The 19,859-nt window shown below is 43.8% G+C and overlaps 1 protein-coding gene across 2 annotated transcripts in view; it reads right to left on the reverse strand.

Annotated features, from left to right (window-relative positions):
* B4GALNT4 (beta-1,4-N-acetyl-galactosaminyltransferase 4) overlaps positions 1-19,859 on the reverse strand; it is a 701,168-nt gene that overhangs the window by 124,232 nt on the left and 557,077 nt on the right. For both annotated transcript variants that reach the window (XM_069223201.1, XM_069223202.1), the window contains exon 12: positions 1,618-1,718. In XM_069223201.1, coding sequence (XP_069079302.1) covers positions 1,618-1,718 — 101 coding nt within the window. The remainder of the gene's footprint in view (positions 1-1,617; positions 1,719-19,859) is intronic.

The following is a 19,859-nucleotide window of genomic DNA, read 5'->3' on the forward strand; positions in this document are numbered from 1 at the left end:
CATGGTTTTCGTGGCTTCCTTACCACCACGAACACCATAGTGGTAGGCACTATCAGTGACAGGGAATCCCTTCCCTGTCACTGATAGGGGTCTTCCCCACCCACCCTCCCCTACATAGGTTCCCCCTTCCTCTCCAGGCCACCCCTTCATACACGCCCCTCCCTTCACACCCGCACACACACACACCCATTCCTACATTCATCCACGCATGCATGCATCCATTCACACACACACATCCGCACACACTTACATACATACATGCACACACGCATTCACACAACTCAACATACACGCACTCAAACCCCCAAACATGCACACACATACAAAACACAAAACACACCCGCATTCACGCACAGACATACACACACACACACCACCCCCACACACACAATTTGCTCCCCTGTCGCAGCACCCAATTTATCTGTAGTCATGGGGTCCTCCGGCAGGAGACAGGACGGGGCTCTGATGCCAGCAGCAGTGCCCGCAGTATCTCATAATACGGCCGGCAGCAGTCTACTGGCGGGGCGCTGCTGCTGGCAGCAGCCCACCTTACCGCAATCCGCCGGTATGGCCACAGCCGGATTTCCGCCATTCTTCTGGCGGTAATCTGGTTGTGGTCATAATCCGGTGGACGGCTGGTAGCCGCGGCGATGCTCTTTTCACGGCAGTCGCCGCGGCGGTAGGCAGTTTTTACCGCCGGGGTCATAATGACCACCATAGTGTCTAAACTGCAAATGCTCTATCCAGGCTTGTGTGTGTAGCCAGTAGAATATCTCAGCATATTGGTGGACATTTTCACATGAAAAAACACATGAAGAACCAAAGAGCTCAGAGAATTGTGCTGGGACACATCACGGTATTCTGATCCCTCCACAAAGCTCATCTAATCACTATTGTAGGCCTTTCTGACACAACCAGTAGTTCTATGCCTCCAAATATCAAACTGTTTTCTGATGCCTCGAAGCAAAACAGAGGTTTGGGGAACTCTTAGGGATGTGATGCTGTAACCACTCTTGTTGAAAAATGGTTATCCATATAGAGAATTAAGCGTAAGAAATTCTATTGAAAACTGCTCAATATCTAAATCTCACAAACCTGGTAGTTTTCTGTTGACACATATCACTACACAACACCTTTCAGACTTTTCCTACAGCCATCATCCTACATAAATTACCTCCTTGACACATCCCTTTGCTAGCAGAGAGCTTTCTGAGACAATGCAGGGCATGCATGTTAGTTAAGCTTGCCATCTACAGCTGTCTTGAGCTCGCCCATAGCCTTAACCCTTAACTGTTCAGAAACTGATATATGACTTGTTTCACACAGCCCAAAGAAATATGCTGTAAACAATGACCTTTCACGGATCCCACAGCCTAAGACTTATAGGGAAAGGTTGTATCGACTTTCTGAAGCTAACCCACCGTCAAGCAGCCATTACATAATGACCAACTACTTTTGTCTCCCTCAATTTCCCACCCATATCATGAAAGATTCCAAACTGCTACCACACAGAGCTTCTATTACTAGGATATTTTACATACACACGCACCCCACCTTTCACAGTGTATTCTCAGGCCTAGTGTCACTTCCAGAGGCAGAGTACAAACTCAGTCTTACTTTTCCAGATACAAAGGGGACTCTCGGTAGAAGCATTTGTTTTCAGTTTCCATGTGGGTAAGCCTTGTGAAATCATTCGGGTACACAAAGGAGAGATACACCTGGAAAAAGGGGGAAAGACAAAAGATACAGTGAGAGCCAGCCAAGATATCACTCACAGAAATGCAAACACCTATAGTTTTTGTAAGGTGCGCACCTGACCTGAATTTGCATAACTTGAAGCTGGTAAACCGGAACTAAAACCGTGTGCCCTGATCACACACTATGCAATTCAACCACTGGATGAGTATCTTTTTTTTTTTTTTGCCCTCATGCCCGGATGACGATTTATTAGTGACCCAAGAGGTAAGTCGGTTTTCTTGTGACTTCTGTATTAAGCCTTTTCTGTTGTTGTAGATGGTACAATATAATAATTATATATCGGAGAGGTTTTTGTATAGTGTTATACTTAGTGTTGACTTTCCACTGAATTATTTCGAGATGCTCTTAAATGCATTGACCATGGATAGGGAGGCACAATGAAGAAAACTGCCCTGGGTCACAGGCAATGGTCAAGCTGGGAAGCAGGTATTAAAACTAATCTGTTTTTAAGAATGTTTAAACAATATGTGACTGGTGCTGCAATGTAAAAATAAGGTTTTGCTATTTATGTAAGTGCATCATATGTTATTGGTATACGTTTCATTATTTATAAACTATAAAACAACAATAGCGTTGATGGTTATATATTTTCATATATTAATAAGTTGTTTAATAATTGTCAATTCATGCTTAAAAAATTTGTTTGCATACATTTCACAAAGAACACGCCACGCCCGAATTGTTTTTGTTTGTTCAAGAATGTACCACATACAACCTCCCATTCACATACTGCTGTGGCAGCCAAAGTTTTTCATGGTTTATAATGGATATAAAACATTTCAAATCAATGATTTAACCGCATCTGCCACAGAATCCGTCATCTTCTGCATAATATGCAGCTCTTAAACAAAATATTTTCTTTCCAGCTCAAACATCAAAAGTTACTAATGATGTGTGCCATGTGTTGCTGGGCAGTGGAGAAGTGTGGCTCAATGGTTAGAGCGGCAGACCCTGATGCAGAAATCTGTCCGGGACCAGGGTTCAATTCCTGCCTCGGCAGGTCTTGGGCTCAATTTCCTCCGACCTGATAATTCTCGCATCGGTGCCTAATCTAATTCACGGGTCCCACTCTGTAACTCTGGGCAATAGCTTGCTTAATCTCCATAACGGCCCCAACAGCGCTGGGATGCCTGGCTTCACCTTGGAGGTTGCCCAGGAGTGGGCACCTCACAGGGAAAAGCCAGGAGGGGTTCCACAGCGGTATGCGTACAGCACCTTGAGACCCTAACGGGTGAGTAGTGCGCTATACAAGTGGGAAGTTTACAGTTTACAGTGGAAGGCCCTTTGCAAAGGTGAACTGGTCCTCAGACTTCTGTCTCCAACCCAGGGAAAATCTCTGCCCATAAGAATAGTAACCAGCAGAGGCCACTGACAGCTGTCAGTGTCAAGAGTCAGGTCCCAGGCCATCACATCCAGCTACGGGTGTTTTTCACCCTACCTCCCAACAGTGCATGGATGGTAGCCTGAGACTAGCCATTCAGCCAAGGCTCTGTACCCTGAAGCTGAACATTCGCCTGGCGTGCCAGGATTTCCAGAAGGAACCACCCGCCCTCTGTCTGTGTCATGCAGGGGTCTGTCTGGCGCAGGTCTCCAGCCCTGCCTCTGTGACAGTGCAGGGAGACCTCCCCCAGGTCAAAAGTGGCCTCAGCAGGGTCAGTTGTGAGGTACTCAGCTCTCAGAGCTGGCAACCCCTGATTTACTGGTCCTAAAACAGTGGACTGTTCCCACCTCCCACCCCTCCATATGGGCCTCTGTACCCTTCGCTGTGGAGTGGTACCCACAGAAAACAGAGATAGTAGGGCGCCTTGGGCTGCTGCCACAGCCAAATCTGCTGACACGGTGGAGTTCCCACATGTGGATTGTCTCTTGGTACAGAACAGGTCCCCCTGCTTGTGCCCCCACTGAGAGCAACCCAAGCAATGGGGCTGGAACGGGGTGAACTGGGCCTCTGCCCATCAAAACCTCCCCTCATGCACTACATTATGCACAGTCTGAGTGCCTTTACAAGTTCAAAACTTCTCTGATTTTTTAGCTATGTGATTAGCTAATGGGTTCCACTTTTATTTTGGTGCTGGGCCTATTTTCTGTCCAAGTCCGATCATGGACCAGATCTATGTCTATGAAAACCGAGTTATATCAATCCATCAGGTTATGACCTTGCTCTTACACGTGCAGTATACCAAAGCTATGTGGAGTCCAGCACCTCTTTTCAGTTTTAATACTTGAATGCACCGCCCTTCTCCACAAGGATAGCTCTATGTGATCACCACAGGTAGTCCCTACTAGTTGAATAGTTCCCATTATGTATTTAACTAAAACTCAATCGAAGCTTTAGCTACCAATGACATCTGAGACTTAATTTACCTAAATTGACACTTAGGCTGTTATTACACATATGCAAAACTCGGTTCCTGAATCAGGAATATGATTCAAACCCTGTAGGTTTTTTGCCAGTACAAATTTTTCTAGGTAAAAACTAGCGCAATCGTTTGGCGGGATATGCCACATTGCGAGTATGCAACCCCTGGAATAGGTTTCATAGCTAGTAAAGTATGCAGTGTATTAAGCTCTTAGCTAAGGTGTATCTTTTTACCTGGAGCGACTAGTACTGATTTTTAAATCCTTGAGATAGTCCTGTCAATAGGTCACCAAGAATGACCTAATTGTAAAAATATATTGTCCTGCTTTGTAACATTTTCTTCCTTGTGACATCTAAATCAGGTTCTTTCAGCACATGTCCTCAAAGTGTCATTTTACAACACCAAAAAACAAACAAGAACATGAATTCATGGGATTAAGTTGCCCCAAAATGGAGGTGATAAGTGTATTGTTAACCACGTGTGATGAGCAAAATGCAAAAATTAAATATTTGTTTGAATCTTTCCATATGTAAGTTTTAGGTTGATTGTATTTAAGTTTAAAGAGTTTTCATATTTGTGCAGTTGCCTCTATTCTCTAACCTAAATAAATTATAGGACCATTTTTTGCCGAAAGCAAACTAGAAAATATTTACATTTATTATACTTTTTTGGTCAGGAAGTCACTGTATTCTCCTGCCTCTTCGACGGGATATATTGGTCTTGCATAAACATGAAGTTGTAATGATGTACAACAGAAATAAAGCATTTCCAGTAACATATTTTTAGATACAATTACCCCTACTCACGTCAAAGAAAAAATGTATAACAGCCATAGCAATTTCATGGTTTCCGGACGTGCAAATGACGTTCCCGTGGGATACTTTCCAACCCTAGTAACTCATCATTGGAATATTTATTTCTAGGACACAAAAGCATGCCACTGCCAGATATAGGAGTGTGGAGACTCATACGAAAAGATGACTATGCATGCATACATTGCAAATTCAATCAATATAAACAGTTACTCATTCAACTCCAACACATGATTTCAACATAGCCATTTTGTAATTATGCCTAGCAAGTTAGAATTTGATGGATGCAAACAAAATCATAGGTGTACGTGCAATGCAGTTGATAAAGGAAGTTTGAGGCTTGGTGGCAAGCTCACTTTGGGCATGGAACAGAACTTCGAAATCTAATTCTTTGATGGCTGGAAGCCAGTTCGGAATACACTGAGCAGCAAAATGTGTAATGAGTTTTAATCCGAAGATCGGTCATGCAGCATGATTTTTTTAGGTTTGCTTATTTCAGGAGACCCACATAGCTAGCCCTACAGTAATCAAGGTGTGATGTGGCTACAGCGAGAATCAGAGCTACCTGACGATTCATGGCGCGAGGCAGAAGGATTATCATCAACAAATTAGCCTAAGAATAGCATGCCATTGAGAGATGTTTTTTGCAACTGTAATGAGAGACGTATCAAAAGTAATTAATTTCAAAGCATCAATATTACTATTGCCAGTCTATGGTAATAAAGTGCATATTTGCGTCAACTCACTTGGATTTGTTCCTTAAAAATCCAATTTTTGCATGCCCAGGTTCTAAGATTATTAACTGTCACCTCTCTTCACTCACGGGTAGCAACAGATTTTAATAAAGTACATGAAATCAATTCCTTTGTTAGGAATGTTTCCATATGTGCTCCTCACACAAAGAGAAAATAAGAAGTTTTAAAGACAGATGAAGTGCTGCGACTTAATGATCCGCCCGACATGGCAGTTCTCTGGCCTGGCTGGGACCATATGAAAGTGCCTGGGCTTTAAAGGAAATATGAAGAAGGTATAAGAAGACCAGGCACCAGAATGAACAGGAAGGAAGGATGGGGTGACAGGACAATAGAAAACAATGAAGCTGCTTAGGTTATGAAGAGACGAAACTATTGATGTACAACAGCCAAAAGGGGAAGCACAAGAATCTTTGCGGACATCCTGTCTGTAAATGGATAAAGCATTCTGGTGAAAATCCAGTGCAAAGAGGTTAGGAAGCTCCTGATTCATGATACGGAAACTCAAAGCTGGAAACTGATAGAAGTGGGAATGTGCTGCACATGCATATTTGCCCAGCCACGTGCCCATCAATCGTCAGTAGGAGGGGATCCAACCACTCTTACCTTCAGAGTAGCCCAACAAGACAACCCAGAAGCTTTACGGTAGAGTGTGGATACTAATCACCACAAGCAAACATGAAGGTGCACAGCAAGGGATGACCTTGACATTTACTGCCCAAATGTTTAGAGAGGCGGGGAAATACCCATTTACAATGGGATTGTTTGGAGAGGGAAAGCCCATGCTAGAGAAAGACAGCAGATATGAGGCCTGCAAGTGTTGCATGCTTGAAACTAGCTAATCATGAACAAATCCACTGAACCATGTTTATTCTAACAAAATAATTCTCCTCTAACCTGCTCTCCTCCAGTTCTTCTCCAGAGGGAAGGGGTCCCTGTCAACATGAGACTGCCATTTAGAGAATCTCAAGTCACTGCCAGGGCACCATATGCCACACAGACTGCAGCAAGCCTATACTCTACATCAGCTGAACTCTCACCCTACCAGTTCTAGGCAATCCATAAAACATGAGCATTCCAATACTACCGAAATAGAGATTAAATGGAGCGTGCCTTTACTTGGGCCAAGGGCACTTTGTAGCCTCCACTAATATACTTAAGGTTTCATTGCTAGAGTCATTATATATTCAAGCATAACCATGTACAATCATTACCTTCTTAACTATGCAGAAGGGTATTTACTGTTTCTTTTATTGATAAATGTTGTTAAAGAGATGCTATTTATGCTTTTTCCTCTTGGTGGGGTGTAGGATTAAGGCCAGAAAGCAGTGTGTCTAGCCTTTACAGTCATGGGAGGAAAAAGATTGAGAATACAGACTACAGTCCTGTTCTAGAAATGCCTATGTTATAGGAAGGCAGATATCCAGGTGAGGGGGAAACTAGGGGCTGGCTCAGCAGTTGCATGCAGCCCTCGTAAATCTACATCCAAGTCCAGGTCAGCTGTTTCCAGGCCCACAGTTACTGGGTAAAATTGTTTAAAACTTCATAATCCCAGGAACAGAAACAGTGAGCTACTGAGAGTGGTTCAAAGTTGTATTTCTCAGGGATGATACTCAGATCCACACGAGGGCTTATGAAAAGTTCCACTAGGCTTTGTGTGCCTTTTTCAATGTTGCACTATCACATGGAACAGTAGCCCTAGTAAAATCCATTTATGAACTTGGTACATAAAATGCATGAAGGCGCTACCGCTGAAGCACCTGGAATGTCTGCCATTCTAGAGTTTAGACCTATTGCATTTACTAATCCAGAGGATGTGTGAATTCACATAAATGAGAAGAAGCTAGTGGGGTTTAATGGAGAACCGGACATGCTGGCATTGTATGTATTTATGCTTGTGACATCTTAATAGCGCAAATTAAGCCAAAAGGCAGCTGTGAGACACACAGAGTCAAAGGCTATGATACCCTCATATAGTGACTGAAGAAGTAGCTGACTGGTGGATATAGCTGAAATGAAATAGTGTTGTTTAAAAATATGCTTCTCAATCCTTTTCCTGAATTGAACCAGGTTTGGAGAGATTCTGATGGATACAGGGATGTTATTGCAGACCCTGAGTGTGTGTTTTGTTCTAGTTTACACTTCTTTTCATCCTTTTTGATTATGCACTGGCTGGCAGTGTCCTACAAGCCACCAGAGATGGTGAGCTTGTCAGCCAGATAGGCACAGGTGCAGGTAGTGATGGCTTTTAAACAATGAATCTGGTTTTGAAGATGGTGTGATTCAGCGAGGGAAGCCAGTGGAGTTCCTTCACAACAGGCGAGATGTGATCATATTTCTTCAGGCCCTGGATGAGGCAGGCTGTGACACATATGATGCCCTTTACCGGAACTAGTGTGGAGATGGTATGGCCATGGGGCAGGGCTTTTCTGTATGAGGGATTCAACAGCAGTTTTGAAGGTCGCTTTCTGGGAAGAAACGTTCAATTTCTTGAATAAAGAGGGCTGGCACCATGGCAGTGTCTTCCTTGAGGGTGAGGTCAGTACCCAGAGTGAATCCAAGTGACCTCTCACTGAGTGAAAGCTGGGGTTTGAAGCCATCAATGTTCACGTCATTGAGTCTTGTTTGAAGGATTTCCTGCTTGCTGTCCTTGACAAATAAGAGTTATACTGTCTTGGTGGGCATGGGCCGAACATGCGCGTCTGGATGAAGTGCAATCAGTGTTTGGGGTATTGAAAGTCAAGAGTGGAGGTGACTTTTAATTAGAGTTGACAGGGGTGTGGAATTTGATAAAACATCTACTTGTCCATGGGACAGGTTGCTTTATAAATCTAACTGTCCTGTAACAAAATCTACTTGTCCGTTTGGTGCCATGTAGTGCTGCGACAAATTCGGCAGCAACCTTAATATGCAGGGACTCTGATAATCGCCTCTCTGATTATGTCAGAGCTCATACTATAGTAGGATATAAATACTGACAAATCCCTCATTTACCACCTTTTCACAGATGTACATATTGGGGCTTTAGGTAGCAGTAAGCAATAGTTCTAGGGTTGGAATGCCCTTTAAGTCTGTGCAAGCCTACAAACTTGAATGTTTTAGGTTTTTTTGCAAGCTCTTCTCTAATCTTTCCCATACTGAGAAGGCTTGGAAATGTATTCCTAACAGTTAGGGAAAAAAGTAATTGGAGGGAAAGTGAACACATGCTCAACAGATTTTCGAATGAGCAAATCTACACACACATATTTGCTCGAGATAAAATGCAGTTCACCAATAATTTCTAGAAGTACCATTTCCTGCCCTACTTCTTTAATGTGTTGTTAATTCATGAGTTGTAAATCTGCACAAATGGATGAATATATACCATGGGTGCACCTTTGTGACTTCCTTCAAGAATTGGGCCCCTAACTAGGTCTGGCAGTAACCAAGACTTTTTTTCTTTTTATTAACATTCAGTCTATTGGCTGGCTTCACTATGAGTGACAGCAGTGTGCTATTTCGAAAGGAGCGTATTGGCAAACAAAGAAGTTTTGTTCACTGCCAGGAACTTCTGTGGCAATGTGTGCTTTTTGAGACCAAAAATATTTTTGCTTTTTGCTAGTATTTGTTATAATAGTGAGGGCCTGGCTGCTCCTACAACAATAAGGTTTTACAAAAACCATGTCAGAACGAGACATGCATTGACAAAACCAAAAGGTTGACGAACAAGGTCATCCTACTGGCCTTGCCAATGCTTGTTTATTTCCATGTTTCCCATTTTTGTTGAAACTCATATTTTTGCATTATCAATACATTTTTTTGAAATACTAGCATACATCAACACATTTTTCTAAATGCTACTTCAAAGAAATGGTACCTGAAGTTTCACTGTAGTTTAGCAAAACATTTTTTTCCTAGTTGCATTCTTTTAATGAACATTTTGATTTTGAAAGCAAAGAATACTCAATATTGCTTTAAAGCTTCTGCAAAAACTCACATCTAATTAGAAAGCATTCTGGGAGCATTATACGTAGCCTCATATTGTTAAACTTTACAAACGTATGTACTTATTTTTATACTGGAACTAGTATCAGTGGTACAGTCTGAGCTTACATTTCCTTAGCCCACTCACCCTAATAATAAAGGCTTTACATTAATGAACCATAAATACATATTTGAAAAACATTAACATGCGGACACAAATGTTACCTTTACTGTAGACAATGCCTTTCCCTTATCCATAATGTGGTGCTGTAAATTGGCAGATAAAGGGTTTGTGCTGCAGGGGGTTGGGCCTATTTGTCCCAAGGAGAAAATAAATATGAAAACTTGTTGCCCTTGACCCCAAACAATATGTCCTGGGCATTGGGCTATAGGAATTCCACACCCCTGGAGTTGGGCATCGTTGACATATTAGTGAATTTCAATGCTGTTATTGGTTGCTAGTAAATCCCATTTGAGATTTAAAAGTGTGGACAAGGGTGGAAAGGTTGAAGGTGGCAAAGGCAGCTGAGAGGTCAAGCAGGGACAGGAGGGAAGGGACATCGTCATCTGGGGTCAGGAGGGCATTGTTTACAATGTTTAAGTTAGTTGTCTTTGAGATGCCATGTGATCTGAAGCCAGATTTGTAGTTGTGCAGGAGATGGATGGGGCTGACCTCACCTTGGAGTTGAGTGTAGACTGTCTTATTGTTGATCGGGCTAATGAAGCTTAGGTGAATGAAGGGCCTTTAGCTGGTCAAGGTCATCTGGGTCTAGCGTAGATTTCTTATGGAGTGGGATAATGTGGTCAGTTTTGAAATCTTCTGGGAAGCCTACTTGAGTAAGGAAGGCACTGAAAACAGTGAGCAGGGAGAGAAAGCTTCTCTGGAGAGTGCTTCGACAAAGTTAAGACACCATATTCATAGGAGGTGGCTCTGAGGGAGCCAAGCATGTTGATGAGAACTGCAAGATATAGAGCTCTGAAGAAGGATCATTGGGGGATGCTACACAAAGGAGTAGGTTGAAGAGGAGAAGCAAGCTTAGTGTTACTGATATCAGAAATCGAGCAATGATGAGCATCTTGTCTCACTGGGACCAATAAAAACGATCTGGTTCTCTAAGTAAGATGTGTAAAATTTTCCCTCAGAGAACAAGTTTGCAGATAAAGGGGCTCATATAGAGACTGACAGGAAGACCTCCTCCTCCATTGCCCCTAGCCTAGCACATTTAAAGGTACCTGCGTTGGAGATCTCTGTGAGACAACTACATAAACAGTATTAGCAGATAAACTTTAGTCACAGATAAATGCCAAGCAGGCCACATTGTCTTATTTATCATCATATTTTGCTTGACAGGAACCAACTACCAAATGGGTGGTTGCTTCTGAAAAGGAAAATAACAATGGTTATGATGTTCATAGCTTTCTCCTGGCTCATCAAGTCAAAGTTCGTTTCCCTGTTTTGATTCGAATCAAGGCAGGAAAAACAATGGCAGATGCCTTCAAATAATTGGGCAGGGAACCATTATTGTGCCGCAGCAGTCCTGTAGATTAGAAATGGATGACTCAAAGGTTTCCGACAGCAGAGCTCGCTGACGCAATTCTATTGGATATCTGGTTGGACTGAGAAATCATGCCAGCAGACCAATAGAAACAATATTATCACTCAGGAACCAGACCATAATGTTTGATGAAGGGAGTTTGAAGGGGCAAAAGGAGTTACAATTGTGATGAAGAGTAAATGCAAAAATACAGTATTAATTTGTTGTAGGGACAATGTAGCGGAAGGCATCCTACTGAAGAAAGTCCTCATCAAATAGAGAAGCAAGCCCAGAGCCACTGTTTTAGCACCTACAGATAACTTGACAGAGGTTCTGACCAATCTGCCAAGAACAATACACCTTGCCACTCCTGCAAATAAGACAGAGGAACAAGAAATAAAGTGAAGCAGAACACCAGGCTCAAGGACAGGATAGCTTTCTGAGAATGGGTTTGTTTATTGCCACTGCAGACATCTGAGGTATAAGAAAGGACATTGAGGATCCAAGACAGCGAGGATAGTCAAAGAGACCAAAAAAACTCCACGCAATGACAATGTATTGGTCGCATAACTGAGTCTCAAACCTTTTTCATCATTAAAAATATAGATATTTGTATTTATGACATGAAAATGCAAAATACTATTTATGTTTTAACCCTTCTGGGCTCTGTTCTCCATCTTCCTAGAAATACCTTCTAGTTAGATACCTGGTTGTAACTAAGTGCTCCATCAGGGTCATGAGACTTCAAAATACTTCTGGCTAAACTTCACATCATGAATGGAGATAATCCAGGCATGACTATTGTTCACATACCTCCAATTCAACCACCATTATTGAGTTTCTCCTTCCCAATGACTACAAATGTCAACCTTAGATTTAAAAATTGTCTGACAGCATGAACATGGAACGTTTAGACTCCTCCACTTGACCTGCATTAATTCCATATAGACTGATGCCTCGCCTTCAAAGACCACATAAAGAAAAGTGCTCAACTACATGGCTCCAGCCAAGCCTTTGCACAAAATAATGGCTGTCTGACCCAGGATCAAGCCATGACCAAGCCACCATGCTATTGTATCTTATGGTACTTACATAGCATGACCCTAAACCATAAACAAAGGAACCCTGTACATTCATTGTGGGAATGGGAGACAATCTAAAAGATCTTGTACATCAAGTGGGGATTTCACAAATACAATTCACACATTACATTTCACATTTTAGGCGCAGGGAGATTAAAGTGATTCGCCCAGATTAACACAATGTTGAATTATGCGCAGAGGCCAGAATTCAAACCTGGCTCCTCAAGTCAGACGTTCTAGCTGTCAGGCTACACTGCACATCAACGGGAGCACTACAATTTGAACTCCTCTTCCTGACAAAATTAACATCTGCATGCTGAAGCCTGTTTAATCACCAAGGGAACGACATACCCTACCCTGGACCACAAGCCCTTTGCCAAAGTTAAAATGCAAAAAGCCACAAAAATGCACTGTGAACCAGTTATTCTTCTCCAGTGGCAAAAAACTGTGCAATAACCTTCCCCACCCTGCCCAACCTAAGACTTATCAACAGTGCTTCAGCAAAGATCTCAACTTTCAACTATTCTCCATATGCCTACCCCAAAGAAGTCCTGAACTCTCACTCTCTCGTCCTCGATCTTGATGTAACACGCCATTGCCCATAGTCAATTCAACATGTGGGACAAGCATCACTGTCACTATGTACAGTGATCCACTTGTGTAAGTGTAGCTGAAGAGAAAGATTGCTCAGGGGTGCCATGCAACAGCAGAAGTTCGGAACTGGAGTTTGAGTGGGGATCCAGCAGACGGGGAGTGAGAGGGGATTCTTTGGAATGATGCCAGCATGCACAGAATCTTCAGGTGTGTATTAGTCCTGTTGCAACTCCAGTCCAACCAACTGTAGTTTCCTTTGACAGCAGAAGATGAACAGTCTTGTTTGTTATGCTTGGGGGACCTGGAAGTGTAATATGCCTGTGTGTATGATGGTCTTATGCCAATTAAGCGTGAATGAAGGGTCTTTCCATATGCAGCTTACCGACAGGAAGAGATTATAAATCGTTGCAGTGTTTGATATTTTATATTAAGTAGATTTGTAGAGTGCACTTTCACCTGGGAGGGTACTCTGGCGCTGAACATGTGTGAGCGCAGCCAAACCTAGGGCCTAGTGGAACTTCTTGAAAATCAAGATCTTCATCTTCTTGCACAATTCAAGAGGTGAGGAGGAGGCTCTTATGTGTAGTGGCGGTTCATTCCACTCTCTGGACGAGCGGAGGTATCTGGAAGGTCAGTGAAAGCAGATGCAGTTGTTGAGGTATGCTGGGCCAGTGTTATATAGTGCCTTGAATGTGTGGATTGGGAGTTTGAATAGTGCTCCTTTGTGCATGGGGTGCCAGTGGAGTTCTTTCAGGTGCAGTGTGATGTGAGTGTGGCATGTTAGGTCAAGAATGATTCTGGCCACTGAGTTCTAAATGGTCTGCTGCCTCCTGGTGAATTGTTTTGTTGATCCCAGCATAGCGGTTGTTCCCGTAATCAAGCCTGCTTGTGGCCAGAGCAACTGTGAGGGTTTTCCAGATGCTCATTGGGAGCCATCATAAGGCTTTCACAGCACTGACTTGGACGGGTCATGTCGGGTTTGCTGTTGATGACTATCAAAAGGCTCTCTTTCCCAAGATCATGATTTTTGTCTTTTCGGTGTTCAACTTTACACAGTTGGTCTTCATCCAGTGGGCGATTTCAGTCATACAGGCATTGAACTTGATCCGGGTACAAGGTGTCTTGTTCATGGGGATAGAATGAGTTGAATGTCATCAGCAAAGGGGAGGGCGGAGAGGCCTTTGATGTCATTACAATGTTGGCTATATGTCTCCTCTGTCCAGAGTCATGCAAATGTCATCTGTGGTTGCAATGAGAGTAGTTTATGTGCTGTGGCTGGGTCTGAAATCAGACAGAGTGGTCTCAAGGAGTTGGTGGTCACTGAGTTATTCGGTGAGGTGTCTGTTGATGATTTTTTTTTAAGACACTGGCCAGGAATGGTGGTACACTCCTTTTTTGTTGCGCTTAATGTAGGTAGTTGCTATTAGTCACACACTTTAGTGCACTTTTATTGTCCATTGAGGGACTAATTACATTGAGGCAGGAGCACCGAGGTTGTCTGTGCCAATACTGGATTGTTTGTGACTGTTTGATTGGCCTAGGGTAGCAATGATTTGGGTGGAAGGAGGCACAAAACCGAAAGTAGCTTTAGAAGGAGAATGTTACCCTGTATATCTGTTCGTGGTATAAGCTGCTGTAGATTCACATACTGTACATACTCCTGCCATCTAGTGTAGGGCCCGTATGTGTGCGAGTTGTTTTTCTTCAAAGAAGTCTTTTGAGTCAAGAGGTAGGGTGACTCCTTCTCTTGCCGATAATGTGCAAGTCCATTGTTAGATTGTTTTCCCCGCACGGCAGGTGAGGATGGAGTGTGAAACGAAGTGATAAGTAAAGAGATGTCCTTGCAGAAGAGGACTAGGGATGTTAGTATACACTGCAACGGCCACAAGTGTTCAGGGAGGAAGGTGGGCACATGTGAATCTACAACACTACATGCCAGGAAAAAATGCTTACAGGGTAAGTAATATTTTCTGTTGTAGGAATGTGTGGCTGTAGATAAACATGCTGTGCATAGACTTTAAAGCAGTACTGCCCAAAAACAATAGCTAGCCTGTGGATGTTGCAGTAGTTTGGGAAGGTGTATGGAAAACATTTGCTTTTTGGCATGCTAGAACATCCACACAGTAGTGTTCAGTGAAAGTGTGTGGTGTGGACCAGGTAGCTGCCTTGCAAATGTGAGCTGTTGAGATGTTCCCCAGGAAGGCCATAGAGGCTCCATTCTTTAGAGCAGAGCGTGCTCTAGTAGGAGCAGGTAGAACATTTTTGGCTTCAGCATAACATATCTAAATGCAATTAACTATCCATCTAGCAATGCCTGGTTTTGATATAGCCTTTCCTTTATGAGGATGGGAGAAAGCATAAAAAGTTGTTGAGTACTTCTAACATTTTTTGTCCTATCAATGTAGTACATGAGGGCTCACTTGGCATCTAACTTAAAGAGAGCCCGTTCCGAAACAGAGTCTGGACGTGGGAAAAACACAAGTAGGTTGTTAGATTGATTGAGATGGAAATGAGATACTACCTTAGGGAGGAATTTGGGGTTGGTGCGGAGGACAACCCTGTCCCTTTGAATCTCGAAGAAGGGTTCTTCCAGAGTTAATGCTTGAAGCTCATTGACACGCCTGAGTGAGGTAACTAGAAATGCCACATTCCAAGAGAGGAACTGAAGGGGGAAAGTGTGAAGGGGCTCATATGGAGGGCCCATTAGTTGTGCGAGTACAGTGTCAAGATTCCATGAGGGTGTTGGTGGGTAGAATCACTCTTTTGAGACCTTCCATGAAAGTTTTACTTACTGGTATTTTGAAGAGAAAGATGTGTTGCCTGCTTTGAAGGCAGGCAACTGCTGTGGTTAGATGTAATCATATGGAGGTAAACGCTACCCCAAAAATTTAAAGTGAAGCAAGTAACAAACAATGTTTTGCACCATAGTGTTAAGGGGTCAATTTGTTTGGATCAACAATAGCAGACAAACCTCTTCTATTTGGCCGCACAGAAGGCATGAGTGGTAGGTCTGCGAGCTTCCTTTGGAATGCTCATACAATCTGGCGGAAGATTAAGGTACCCAAATTCTATGACCTCAGAAGCCAGATCACCAGGTTGAGGGACCTGGGATCTGGGTGCCTGATTTCTCCACAGTTGTGCGTGAGAAGGTCTAGCCTGTTGTGGAGCCTCTCATGTGGGACAAAGAGACAGTTCGAGCAGAGTTGTGAACAATGGCTGGAAAGCCCAAGTAGAAGCTACCAGGGTGAGCGTTAGGGATGTTTGCAGAAGCCTCCAAACCACAAATGGAAACAGAGGGAGAGAGGGAAAAGCACAGGCAAATATCCCTGATCAATCCATCCATAATGCATTGCTGCTGCAGCTGGACTGTGGGTGTGGGAACCTGGAGGCAAAGTTTGGGCATTTGGCATTGTCTGTGGGTGCAAACAGATCTATTTGAGGGAACACACATCTGGGAAAATAACGGAGGAGGACTTGTGGGTGGAGTTCCCACTCATTGATTTGTTGCCGCATCCAGCGGCGGAGGTGAGCAAAATAGATTCTTCCTTCCTGGAAGGTACTCCTCTAATAAGTGAATGTTGTGATGGAGAGCCCAACGCCAAATGGACTGGGATAACTGAGAGCTTGTCCACCCTTGTTTTTGAAGATAGTACATGGCTGTCATATTGTCTGCCCGACAAGGACAGCCTTGTCTATCTGGTGAGGTAGGAAGGCCTTCAAAACTAGGTGAATGGCTGAAAGTGCCAGGTAGTTGATGTAGAGACGCTGGTAGTTGGTCTCCCACTGACCCTGTACAGTCAGATCCTTTAAGCGTGCATCCCACCGCATGAGAGAGGCGTCCATTGTAACAATCATCCGTGGAACAGGGCAAGGGAAAGGCCACCCTAGCAACAGGTTGTTGGTGTTCCATCACTGCAGAGAGTGATGAGTGTGGAGACCAGTCAACACTATATTGTCCCAATTACCCTCTGTCTGAAACCACTGTTGCGCTAGATATTCCTGCAGTGGGCACATGTGAAGCCTTGCATGAGGTACTATAGCTATGCAGGAGGACATCACACCTAAAGTACTCATGACCATCCTGACTGAGTTGCTGATCTGGTTGGAACAAGGGATTTAGAATTGCAGAATTGGGATAGACTAAGCCTACTTCTGTACTGAGAATAGTGCCTCAGTAAGGCTGGATCTGTAGGGGTTGTAGGTGGGATTTGGTGGTGTTGATGGTGAACACTAACTGATGTGATTGTGATTTTCATGTGGTTTTGGCACTGTTGATAGATGGCAGCTTTGATGAGCTAATCGTCCAAATATGGGAAAACATGTATGTTATGCCAGCAGAGGTGAGCAACTACCACAGCAAGGAACTTGGTGAATACCCCAGGTGCGGTAGTGGCCCCAAAAGAGAGGACTTTGAACTGATAGTGCCTTCTGCCTACATTAAGCCTGAGATACTGGTGATGTGCTGAGTGTATTGGAATGTGGAAACAGGCATCTTTTAGGTCTAGCGCAGCCACAAAGTCGCCTTGCTGGCAAAGCGTGATGACATCCTGAAGGGTACCATGTGAAAGTGCTCTGATTCGTTTAGGAGCGTGAGGTCCAGAAGGGGCCTGAGGGACCTGTCTTTTTTGGGCATTAGGTATTAAAATGAGTACAATCCTGTACGTTGCTGATGGTAGGGGATGAGTTCTGTAGGCCCTTTGAGGAAGAGAGCTTTAGCCTTCTCTTTGAGTACTGTTTGATGTTCAGTCTGTGTTTGTGAGGTGGAATGGTGGGAAACGTGGAAGTGAGCTCCAGACAATAACAATGTTGGATAATAGCCAACACCACCTACTCTGAGGTGACAGTTTGCCATGTGGGAAGGAAACCTTGTAAGCGTCTCTTAATGGGTATTGTGTGGTTTTGAGGGAAAAGGGCCAAGTCAGGGTTTGGTGGGGTGTGTAGCTCTTTTTGGGGAACTACCCTGGCCTCTGCGTCTGGAGTTGTTGCACCTGTAGGACCTTCTCAACCCAACAGAGAGGACTGCTGGCCGTGGGTGTTCTGGATGGTTTTTGCCATCTCTGTATCTTTTTCTTTATCTTTTTAAAAGTTTGGTCCACCTAGGGCCCAAAAAGGTGATCGCCATCAAAAGGCATGCTCAGCAAATTTTATTGTTCCTCTGGCTTAAATCCAGAGATACTGAGCCATGCATGTCTTCAGAGGAGAATGCTGGGGTTAATCCCCTTATCAGCTGAGTCTAGGGTACAGCGAATTGAAGTGTTTGAAATAAGCTTGCCCTCTGACACAATTTCCTGGCCCGTTATCTGTGCTTCTCAGGGACGTATTGGAGAAGGTCCTCCATTTAGTCCCAGTGGGCATAGTTGGCTGATTGCACTGTTATCTTTTTCCCCGCCTCATCAATGCATTTGCTCTCTTTTTCTGGTGGTGGGACATCCCTGCTGATCTGGGAGTTAGCTCATTTACAGGCAGTGGTAATGACTAGTGAGTCTGGTGATAGCTGACCACAAATTCAAATAGGTTTAGATGAGGAGGCCTTACATTTTTTATCCACCCTAGGTGTTATAACCCTAGCTTTGACGAGATCTTTAAAAATGTCTGAGGTGTGATAAAGCATGCAGTTGAGCATTAGGAGATATTGGATGAAGCAGTGAATGGAGGAAAGGGTTTTGAAAAGAAAATCCTTCTCTGAGGGCTCCTTGTGAAGTTCCATTTGATGGAGGGAGGTGACCCCACTAAGGCACTTTTGAAATTATGTGGAATCATCAGGAGGGGTGAGCAGGGTGAAGATCAGGGTCTGTGTCCCCTGGTGGGTTTAAATCATATGAGTCCCATGGGTCGTCCTATGGAGGAATATCAAATGTGTGCCCCTTTTCACCAGGCCCACTGGTGTCAGAATGTGGAGATCCCTGGGTAATGTCAAGTGGGTCTCTTAGCGAATGGGTAGTGGAGGAAGAGGTAAGAGGCCGGTAGCCTTAACTGACTTCTTGGGTATTTTTGCAGGAACTGGAGTGGCCAAGGCTTCCTGGAATGATAACTGCCATTTGTAAGGTGGAGCAGCAGAGGCCGAAGGGCAAGCAAGAATGCAGTCCATGTGAGGGTGGATGATGAGTTGCTTTTGCCTTGAATCAAGCTGTTGGGGGATAGGCTTGACTGCTGTGCTGGATTCAGACTTTAAGGTTGATACCAAAGTCTTTGGATCCGAAAGAGTCTTTTGTTTCGGTGCAGATGTTACGCTTGGTGCTAAAGCTGATGAAGTAGATGCAGATGGTCGGGTAGGTGCCAGAGTAGTAGGAGCCAAAGCTCTCGGCTTGGAAGGCTACTTCAGCGCCGAGGTAGGCAAGGAGTCAGAAGCAGTTGCTCGGTGCCGACCATGGCTAGAAGGCAGTCCGAAAGCCTCTCTATGGTTTTCCAGAGGTGCTGGCTGCTTTTTAGCAGAAAGCTGCTCTGGATGGTGTTGAGGGGAAGGGGTGCCATACTCATGAATTGTTGATTAGGTGGGAGGTCCTCAATCTCCAGGTCGGAGCCAGAGCTGCCTTCAATGGAGAAGGCCTCTTCGACTTCAACCGATGGCAGTGGGTATGGCTCCCTGTTAGAAATGAATTATCTAGTTGGCAGTCAGTTTACACCCTATCCAAGTAGAGACCCTCACTCTAGTCAGAGTAAGGGAGTCACACACCTAAGGTAACCCCGGCTCACTCCCTTGGTAGCTTGGCACAAGCAGTCAGGCTTATCTCAGAGGCTATGTTTAAAGTATTTGCACAAACACATACAGTAACACAGAGAAAACACCACAAAAGGACTCCACATCAGTTTTGAAAAATAGCCAATATTTATCTAAATCAAACAAGACCAAAACGAAAAAAATCCAACATACACAAATAAAGATATTACGTTTTAAATTTAAAAAGGAGTCTTAATCCATAAGAATCAATGCATGCATTGTTTTAGTACAAAGTACCTGGTATACATCAAAAATAAAGCCGCGGGGACGAGGGGGCGTCAGAAA

Source organism: Pleurodeles waltl, chromosome 3_1, assembly GCF_031143425.1.
Source record: "Pleurodeles waltl isolate 20211129_DDA chromosome 3_1, aPleWal1.hap1.20221129, whole genome shotgun sequence".
Taxonomy (NCBI): Eukaryota; Metazoa; Chordata; class Amphibia; order Caudata; family Salamandridae; genus Pleurodeles; species Pleurodeles waltl.